At 43.7% G+C, this 10,931-nt stretch overlaps 1 protein-coding gene across 3 annotated transcripts in view; it reads left to right on the top strand.

Annotated features, from left to right (window-relative positions):
• The window catches only part of Lama3 (laminin subunit alpha 3), a 257,612-nt gene that overhangs the window by 95,981 nt on the left and 150,700 nt on the right, over positions 1-10,931 (top strand). For all 3 annotated transcript variants that reach the window (XR_007348859.1, XM_015482480.2, XM_048806427.1), the window contains exon 12: positions 1,547-1,681. Coding sequence is in view for 2 of the 3 variants with exons in the window: in XM_015482480.2 (XP_015337966.1) it covers positions 1,547-1,681 (135 nt within the window). In the remaining variant the exon portion in view is untranslated. The remainder of the gene's footprint in view (positions 1-1,546; positions 1,682-10,931) is intronic.

Genomic DNA, 10,931 nt, shown 5'->3' with positions numbered 1-10,931 from the left:
TATACGACCAGAGATATGAAAAATTGTGCTTTATATGTGTAATATGAATTGTAATGCATTCTGCTGTCATATAAGATAAATTAGAATAAAAATTTTTTAAATTTTTATTTAAAAAATAAAATAAATATAATAAAAATATAAAAAATAAAATAAATATAATAAATAAATATAAAAAATCAAGTTATAAATATGAAAATGATATTTATAAACTGAAACCATACTAATTTTTTACCCCAAAGGAAATTTGAGGGAGAGAATTAAAAACTCTTTAAAAAAAAAAAATTATCCATTTGTGACAGGCACAGTGGCACACACCTGTAATTCCAGGGACTCTGGAGGCTGAGTCAGGAGGATTGCAAATTGGAGGTCATTTGGGTAATTTAGCAAGACCCTGTCTCAGAATAAAAAATTAAAAGGGCTGGGCATGGTGGTGCATGCCTGTAATCTCAGCAGCTCAAGAGGCTGGGGAGGAGGATTGCCAAGTTCAAGGCCAGTCTTGGCAATTTATCGAGGCTCTAAACAACTTGATAAGACTCAAGTCTCAAAAAATAAAAAGGGCTGGGGATGCTGCTCAGTGGTAGAGCGTCCATGGGTTAAATCCCAGGTACTGAAAGAAAAGCCCTTTTCTTTTCTTTCTTTCTTTCTTTGTTTTTTTTTTTTTTTTTGGTACTGGAGATTTAAGTTGCTGAGGCTGGCCTTGTAATCCTCCGGTCCCAGCCTCTCCAAGTGGGATTACATGTGTGATAGTCATGCCTGGGAACAGGCCTGTTTTTGAGAAATATTTATTTATTGAGACATACTATGCAACGGGACTAGGGTCCATGGCACCAGGCTGGGTCTCTCCCATGGCAGTGTCAGGATGCCCAGAAGGTGAGAATGGAAACTCCAAGGTATGTGGTGACCTATGATCAGAAATCACAGGATAGAACTTTTGCCTCATTCTTTCGGCCAAAGAAAGCCACAAGTCAATCAGTGATTTCCAAAGCTGAAGTGTTATAAAAGGCGAACATAAAAAAAATGGGGGGGGAGGCTGATTATATATACAGACAGCTCAGGGAGACCTTCTGAGGAGTTGACATACAAACTGACACTTGAGAGGTGACAAAGAGCCATTGTGTCAAGAGGAAGGGAAGGGGCATGCCTGGCAGAGGGAATAGCCTGAGCAAAGGTCCTGAGGCAGGAAAGTGCTTGAATGGGACACTGAAGAAATGTGGCTGCTACAAAGGCCTTGTGTCTGGAGCACTAAGTCAGACAGTCCGTGGGAAGCCTCCGAAGCCACATCTGGCACAGAATAGGAATTGGAAGGTGGAAGGTATATGCATGTTTAATCCCAGATTGCCATTATATGAGAATCTATTAAATTGGTATCTCTGACTTTTCCTGAATATTTATTTCCCTTTAAGATGTTGTCTTCTGGATTAAGAATGTTTATAAGCCATAGATTATTCATAACCTGTGTTTCCACAACAGAAGTCTGGAGGAAGGGAGAAATTAGCCAAGGAAGGGAGGTGGGTGGCCCCCTCTGAACATCTCTTGTCCTTTGCAGGGTGTGACTGTAACTTGGAAGGTGTTCTCCCTGAAATATGCGATGACCTCGGAAGGTGTCTGTGCCGTCCAGGGGTCGAGGGCCCCCGGTGTGACACCTGCCGCTCTGGTTCCTACTCGTTCCCTATTTGCCAAGGTAAGTGGGCAGAACCCAGTGTATTCCTCAGTCCTCCAAACAAAATTCCCTCCTGAGAAAAGTCGGAGTTTCTTTCTGGCAGAGTTGCGTGACCTGCACTTTAATAACTGAGCCCCTGGCTGACCTAGGAATGCTCCCTGGGCCTGTCCTGCTGGGACCTTGTCACCTCCCCGCTCTTGTCTTTCCAATGCTACTCTTGCTCCTCGCTCTGTGGCTAAGTGCTATGGATTCAGGTTCTGGTTCTGGGGAGGAAGTGGTGTCTGAACAGGGTCTGGGAACCTGTCAGGTAGGTGGGAGAAGGAAATGGGGCATTCCAGGGAGAAGGCCTAGAATACGCAGACTGCAGGCATGGCAGACCGTAAACCCCTTCCCCACGCATTTTGTACCCTTGTGGATCCTCCCTAGTAAGAGTCACTGGGGGCGGGGTGGAAGGAGAAGGTGTCTGACCTGGCCATTAGAGCATAACAGGTGTGCAGCAAATGTGTGGATGAACCAAGGAAAGGATGAATTTGCCCATTTCTCTCCTGCCTCCTCCTCTCCATCTGCCACTTGCTTCCCCTGATGGCCAGTGTTGAAGGGAAGGATAGAGAAAGAAGAGAAGAGCATCAGTCAGGGCTCAGGGTGCCGCAGTCCGGCTGCAGCAAACTAACCGGGGGGTGACGAGCAACTTGTGTAGATTGATACAGCAGAAGTAGGAGCTGTTTATTGTAGGACAACAGAGGTATTTATACATTTTGCACAGCTTATCTTAATTAGCATAAACTAGATACATCAGTCAACCAATAAGGAATTTCCACACTTAATGGCTTGCTGGCATTACTTCACAAACCACTCCCTCTGGCATTTTGCCAGGCACCATACAGACTTGTTTACGAACTCTAACATTCCCCTGGCAAAATGCCAGGTGTTATTTTGACTTGTTTACAGACTCTAATATTTCCCCCTTTTGTTTAATTTAAATAATGACCATAGTGGTTTTTACACAAACACCACAAACAATCTGCTACAAGCAGAAGGGGAGGATACAAAATCCACAATACCAAGCCACTTGATGGCTCCATGTAAGAAGCCTTTGGAAAAATTATACCTGCAATGACACCATTAGCAATGATACCAAGTTACAATTTGTTGTAGATTACAGTTTGTTGTCTCAGTCCAGGTAAAGCAGTGTCTCAAATAGATTAACTCACAGTCCAGGTAAATCACAGTCCAGGTAAGTTCTGCAGGCAGCTAGCTTAAATCACAGTCCAGGTAAGTTCTGCAGGCAGCTAGCTTAATCCGAAGTCTCGTCCGGTTTTCAGCAACACTGGGAATTCTTCCACCTTTGTCTTCACTGGCACTGGGACGAAGGCTGGATGGCTAAAGAAAATCCTGTAGCATTCAACTACGAAAACAACCTTCTGAACAATTTAGTACATTATCTCAAGGTTTTTTTGCATTTGAAATAAGCATTAATAGTGCTCATTACTCATCAGCTTCCAGGTGTGGGAGAACCATTGTAGCTTAGTTATTGGCATTGAAAATGACCAAACATCAGGGACACCAGTAGCGTCTTCTGCTGGCTGTAGTGCCTGGGCAGCCCCAGATGGCCCTGGGGAGTGTCCTGGACTCAAACTGCTACTGGGCACAGGGAGCAAGAGCCTGCGAGACTGTGCCTCCAGGTCAGGTCTAGATTTGGGCTCGCTGCAGTGGAAGAGCCAGCTCCCCGGCCAGGAGGCGGGGAAGGGCCAGTCGCCGCCGCCTCTTGGAAAATCCTTGCTGCTCTGTGACCGGCTTGCACACTTGGCAGCCGCCTCTCCGCTTCATGCACCCTCCGGTAAGGAAAAGTATTTAGTAATAGCCTTTTGTTGCAACTTTTTTCCTGATAATCCTTCCTCCTCTGATAATCTTTCTTCTTCTGAACTTTCTTTTTCTTTCTGACTAGAGTTCCTGGGCTCTTATCAACACATGCCCTAACTATTCTTGGTTCCACTGGGGTGCCTTCTTCCCTTAGTAATTTACTTCTCACCCCTTCCATATTTTCATCACAAAGACAATACAATACACTGAGACAAAACAAGACACAAACATACTGTATCAATCTTCTCCATTTTCTCGAAATGGCCATTTTTCCTCTCGCCCTATCTGCCTAGGGACGAGCAGATTTGCTCCCGTCCTATCTATGGACGGGCAGCTTTTTTTCGTCACTTACCCCCGAGTGTCCCGGGGCTCCCCGTAACGGGCCACCATCTGCCGCAGTCCGGCTGCAGCAAACTAACCCGGGGGTGACGAGCAACTTGTGTAGATTGATACAGCAGGAGTAGGAGCCGTTTATTGTAGGACAACAGAGGTATTTATACATTTTGCACAGCTTATCTTAATTAGCATAAACTAGATACATCAGTCAACCAATGAGGAATCTCCACACTTAATGGCTCGCTGGCGTTACTTCACAAACCACTCCCTCTGGCATTTTGCCAGGCACCATACAGACTTGTTTACGAACTCTAACATTCCCCTGGCAAAATGCCAGGTGTTATTTTGACTTGTTTACAGACTCTAACATCAGGGCAGGAGAATGACATTGTGGCATTTGCCAGTAAATGGACGGAACTTGAGACCATCATGCTAAGTGAAATAAGCCAATTCCAAAAAACCAAAGGCCGAATGTTCCCTCTGATATACTCCAGGTATTATGAACAGAAAGGGACTTCCTGTAGGTAAGAGGTCACTAAACTGAGTCACTGAGACTGGAGTAGTCAGCTGTAGGCTGGACTCCTTGGGAGATCTCAGGGAAATGGTCAGGACTGTTGAGGCACCATACAAAGGTCAGGAAGCTACCAGAATCCTGGGCAAAGGCCTTGACCCCAGAGGGGAGGTGGATACCAACAGGGCCAGCCCTGCTGCTCACCCTGAATAGAAAATCAAACAGAGAAAGCGGCCATGAAGCGGGAAGGAGCCTTTATTCTCAGGATAGCACTGGGAAGGCAGATCTCAGGGCTGACTTTGGGGTGTCAGCAATAGCTTTGTGGGTAATAGGGAAGAGCAGAGGGGGTGTGCAGAGGTGGCCATCTTGGTGAGGTCATGATCTGGTTGATCATTATCCTGGAACTGGTCATGCGGTATCTTATTGGAAATAAGGAAGGTGCCTGGGCTCAGGGGGAAGTTTTGGTTTTTGTCACTAGATGTTTATCTATTGGGTTCATGATCCTGGAATTTAAGATAAGCCAAAGGAAAGAATAACTCAGAAAAGAACAAGTCAGAGGGAGCCAGACAACATGGAGTTAGTTATGTTTATGATCAGGCCCTGCTTTGGGAAGGGCTGCTGCTGCCTCCACAGCCATCTCTCTCTCTCTCTCTCTCAAATATTTTTTGAGTTGTAGATGGATACAATACCTTTATTTTATTTATTTATTGCTTTTGTGGTGCTGAGGATCGAACCCAGGGCCTCACATGTGCTAGGCAAGCGCTCTACCACTGAGCCACAACCCAAGCCCCCCACCCCAGATCTTTTTATTTGTTCTTTTTAGATATACACGACAGTAGAGAATATTTTGACACATTCTACATACACGGAATATAACTTTCCATTCTTGTGGTTGTACATGATGTGGAGTTACACTGTATTCATATATGAACATAGGAAAGTGATGTCCGATTCATTCTACTGTCTTTCCCAATCCCATTCTCCCTCCCTTCCCTTCATTCCCCTTTGTCTAATCCAGTGGATTTCTATTCTTCCTTCCTTTCCCCTTTATTGTGTGTTAGCATCCGTGTATCAGAGAGAACATTTGGCCTTTGGTTTTTTGGGATTGTCTTATTTCACTTAGCATAAGAATCTCCAGTTCCATACATTTACTGGCAAATGCCATAATGTCATTTATCTTTAAGGCTGAGTAATATTCCATTGTGTATATATACTACATTTTCTTGAAGCGCACCTAGGTTGGTTCCACAGTTTAGCTCTTATGAGTTGAGCTGTTATGAACATCAATATGTAGCTGCATCACTGTAGTATGCTGATTTTAAGTCCTTTGGGTATAAACTGTGGAGTGGGATAACTGGGTCAAGAAGTGGTTGCATTCCAAGGAATCTCCATACTATTTTCTAAGGAATCTCCATACTATTTTCCAAAGTGATTACATCAATTTGCAGTCCTACCAGCAATTTCTTGGTACTCAGGAAATCAGAGACAGGGTATAGCAACAGAAATGTTCACAAGCAGCAGGAAGGCGGCCTCCTTCTTACTTCCCATTTTTTAATTTATTAAAACATTTTTTTTGCAGTGTGGCAAGCATGTATACTAAGCAAACACTCTTTCACTGAGCTCTACCCAGTCCTTATGCAAATATTTCTAATTTTCAAAATTCAATTAGCATTCAGAGCCCAACCCCAGGAAAAATCTGTGGAGTGCTGCTTTTAGCTTTCCAGCCTCTGAACACAGGAGAAGGGTAGAATAGGTAACAGGCTCTCTCATTGGCTAGATCAGCCACACTGTGGATGAATGGGGGACAGAGCAGGAAAAGCCCTCCCCTAAGCAGCAGGACCAAGTTGTGATGAGCAAGGGTCACACTAGCCATCAACTTGGGCAAGTTATCTGACACCTCTGTTCCTCAGTTCCTAATACTAGTGCCCACCTCATAACAATGTTGTGAGGGTCACATATGTACTGACATGCAAAGCTCTCAGAATCTAGGAAGTCCTCATGCATATGTTGTTATTATTCTTTTACCAGCTGCTGCTCCCATTGCCCCACTACATCCTTTTCACAGTACTGATCCCAGATCCCAGTTCATCTCTCTCTTGCTTCTGTCTGAATGCCATACTCTAGACCCTTCCTTCCTCTCCTGGTCCCCTGGGATGCCCATTTCATGGGCCTCTCTCCTTTGCCCTCATTTCTCTGGAGCCACAGGAGATCTCAGCCATCCTTACCCAGATGTTGGGTCACCTGGAAGGTGGGGAGATGGTAAGGGAAGGAAGAGGGTATCTTTTCTCTCTCTATCTTGACACTGCACAGAACTGCAGTGTTGGAAACTAAAATTCCCAGGGCATCTCCTGTGGAAACATCAGCCTGGGTCATGCTCACGTTAGAATTGTTTGAATTATGCTACAGGGGGACGCTGTACCAAACTGGCTCTAGGTTCTGAATTAGTAATTGTCCTAGTCCATATTATTTCTGTGGAAAGATATCCCAAGTAATGAAGTTGGGGACGGCTTGCATTGCAAGCACTGAGAGTCCCATGGACAAAATGAAGACCTAACAAGAAGGAAGTGGGGAAGCCTTCCCTTTCAGATGTCCGCTGCAGGCCAACCTTAAAGGGACTTATGTTTGGAGCAGGCAAGATTATGAGTAGTGAAGACCAGCTTTATTTGATGAAAGCAGAGGGGAGGGGGAGGGGTGGAGGAGGCAGCTCATTTCTTTTTCCTCTATCAAATATTAACAATGAGTCTTTCACAGGTAAGATGCTTTCTATTTTTTCTTTCCAATTATATCTTAAATGTAAACTCTTTGGGACAAGGAGCAGATAAGAATATCTCATGTTAACTTTGTACATAATCTGCTGCATTCATATTATTCTTATTTAGCTGCCATCTTTTTAGCAAAAGCAAAATGTTCTGTGAATATTTCCTCAGGAGTTTTTATTTTTCCTCCTCTGTGCTAGCCACTGTTCCAGACTCATCTGGTAGAAAGAATTACAAATATTCCAACTAAGTCATTCATACGGGCAAGGCAGTTAGACTGTTTTGTCATGTGTATGGATACAAAGGGAAACGATAATACAACATTTTAAGAATGCTTTTTTCCATGTTTCTTCACCACCAAAACTAATTAATTATAAGGCAGGTAGAAAATACTAGGGTAGATTCAAGACAAAGCAGAAGCGAGGTGGGATTTCCAGAATGAAACTCAGTGGGTACTTTCTTTAGCAAAACAAAAAGTTAACTGGTAAAGGTGTTTTTTAGAAATCATTTTAAGCCTCCATAAGTCGTCCTAAGAGCATATGGCAAATGAAGAAAAATATTGAAAACTGAATATTAGAACAGCAAGAACCTGTGCCATTTGAGCCATGGCCCACTCCGTTACTCACCTGCCCCACCCCAACTCCATTCTGGAGAAGCTCCAGGGCATATGTGGCCAAGAAGATGGGGACTATCTTTCCCCAGTCTTCATTTGGGGCTGTGGTTTCATTCTGGGAGGCCCGGGCTGCTGATGTTGCTTATCCCTGTGTAGAAGTTGTATTCCAGGTAGGCTCAGCAGAGAGAGCTAGGTCTCTTTCTTCCCTACCAACCTCCATCCCCTTGGAGGCTCTGGAGGCTGAGAATACTGAGGTGCCAATCACTCCCATCCCAGCTGGCTCAGAGAGTGAAGGTTCCATGCTGGGAAGGTCAAACTGAGAAATCAGTTACACCACCAGGAGCTGCCACCTCTTCCGGTGCCCACTTGTAGAAGAGAGATGTCATTCCTCCCACCTCCAACTCTGAGGGACAGTGGTTCTACCCAGAAACAAAGATAGGTTGGAAGGACAAAGAGCTCTGCAGATTTGACTGAGGGAATTGATTATTTTAAACATGGTTGAGAACTTCATACCCAAGGGTGTTATAGAAAATAATGAAGATCTTGGTGTATAGCAATTAAGAGGAGGTTGGTAGCTCTGATGCAAGTGAAACAGCAGAGCAGCCAGAAGGGTAATAAAGATAATCAGAGAGAGCTACAGCCAAGAAAAGCCTTCCTGATTTCAGAAGATTTTGGAGGTTGGGAAGACTCTATACTCGTGCTAGGCTACCACACAATCAGAAAGACGGGGGCAGATTCAAAAACATTCCCAAACTACATACAAACCCATCAACCCAGGTAAGAGTTCCCTGGCATCAGGGGCTTAAGCCCATCCTCTGACCAAACACTGAGCCAAGAGCTACTTTGTCAAAGTGGCAACTCCTAAGGAGTTAGGCTTAAAAATAATTCAGCCATCCCTGGCCATCTATAAGACTATATGCATGCCCAAAACAATGCCATCCCAGCAGTGATCAAGAGGGGAATATGGGGCAGGAAGCAACCTCTCTGAATGCCAAGCTATAACACACAGTCAAACTGTGTGTTAAACTGACCAAGGGAGTTTAAGCACAATCTTCAATCAGTAAATGGCTTCAATCAGTAGACAGGCCAGAAAATAAAAACAAGAGCAAAACAATCTGACTAGGAACATTAATGGCTGAACTTTGCAGGAGAAATAGGACATGGCAGAATTAGATCATCCATGTCACTTAACAAATAAACAGTCAAGCAGCAAATGATAATAGCAATAATCCTGGTGGAGATAGTAAATCAGTATCTGGATTTGCTACAATTTTTTAGAAAATGTATGTTCAAAGAAACAGGGAAGTATGGCCCATAGATAGAGGAAGAAAGCAGGCAACAGAAACTGCTCTTGGATTAGGTCAGATGATGGACTTAATGGACAGACGTCAAAGCAGCTAGTACAAATCTGTGTAAAGAACTAAAGGGAATGATTCTTAATGAATTAGAGGAAGGCATGAGGACAATGTATCAACAAAGAGAAAATATCAATAAAGAGTAAAAGTTATTTAAAAGAACCAAATGGAAATTCTGGAGTTGAAAAGTATAATAACTGAAATGAAAAATTCACTAAAGGGACAGTATATTTGAGCTGGTGGAAGAAAGAACTTACAACCTTAATGATAGATTGGTAGCCAGGCGTGGTGCCACATGCCTATAATCCCAGTGGTGCGGTAGGCTGAGGCAGGAGGATCGCAAGTTCAAAGTCAGCCTTAGCAATTTAGCAAGGCTCTAAGTAACCCAGCAAAACCCTGTATCTAAATAAAATATAAAAAGGCTTGGGCTGTGGCTCAGTGGTTAAAGTGCCCTGGGTCCAATCGCCAGTACCAAAAATAAAAGAAAGAAAGATAGGTTGATAGAGGTTAGATGATCTGAAAACAGGAAAAAAAAAGTGAAGATAATTAATAGAATTACAGGACACCACTAAGTGCACTAACATACCTACAATGGGAGTACCATAAGGAATGGAAACAGAGAGAAGATAGAAAAATAGCCAAAGAAATAATGGCTGGAAACTCCTCCGATTTAATGAAAAACAATTTCTATACCTCAGAAGCTCAATGAATTGCAAACAGGATAAATACAAAGGGATCCACACCCAGACAAAAATAAGAACCAAGCAGTAAGATACTTAACTCCTATTGCCTCTGTAAAGTAAAAAGGCATCCCCACAAAGATGAGTCACATGGCCTTGAAATTTAGTGCTCTGATTGGCCAAGTCTTCTTACATCCATGGAGGTAGGAATGGGGGCAAGTGGGAGAACATATTCCCTATGGCAAAATCAGGATGCCACAGCTAGGTAGGCTGGCAAAACTGTGTCCAGTTCTCAGCTCTCTACAAAGACTTAGTCCTTACAGATCCTATGAGAGATTAGGAAACCCTCTGAGATTTAATTGTAGCATTTTGCTTTTTAAGAAGCTGACACCTTACATGGAAAGCTTTTCAATGATTTGTTAAAAATAGGAATTTATCTTTCGGTAGAGTTCATTTGGACCTCTGCTTTTGTTATGGTTTGGATGTGAGGTGTCCCCCAAAACTCACATGTGAGACAATGCAAGAGGGTTCAAAGGGGGAAATGATTGGGTTATGAGGGCTTTAAACAAATCAGCAAATTAATCCATGATGGGATTAACTTAGTGGTAACTGGAGGCAGGTGGGGTGTAGCTAGAGGAGGTAGGCACTGGGAACATGGCTTTGGGGGTACATATTTGTATCTGGTGAGTATAATCTCTCTCTCTGCTCTCTGATCATCATGTGAGCTGCTTCCCTCCACCACATTCTTCCACCATGACGTTTAGCCTCATCTCGAACCCCAAGGAATGGAGCCAGCTATGTATGGACTGAGACCTCTGAAACTGTGAGCCCCTGAATAAACTTTTCCCCCTCTACAATGGTGCTGGTTGGGTCTTTTAGTCATAGCAGTGAAAAAGCTGACTGAAACAACTTCCAAAGGTCTCCCAGGGCCTTCTGACCTCACTGGAAGGTTCAAAGTGGTAAGGCTAGCCCACTTGAGAAGAAGGCTGGAGGACCACCAGGAAGCACTGTCTGTCCCTGTCATGAATGTCTGTGGTCAGCCTCTGATGGATCCTGTTTGTGGTTCCAAAAATTATGGCTCCAGGGGAGGGAAAGAGGGACAAGTAACTCATGTGCTGTGCTCAATTACCTTCTTCCCCATTTTGTTTTACAGTTCCTCA

This window comes from Marmota marmota, unplaced genomic scaffold (assembly GCF_001458135.2).
Source record: "Marmota marmota marmota unplaced genomic scaffold, marMar, whole genome shotgun sequence".
Taxonomy (NCBI): Eukaryota; Metazoa; Chordata; class Mammalia; order Rodentia; family Sciuridae; genus Marmota; species Marmota marmota.
The sequence above is the reverse complement of the archived record's forward strand: the minus strand, read 5'-3'. Positions and strand labels throughout refer to the sequence as shown.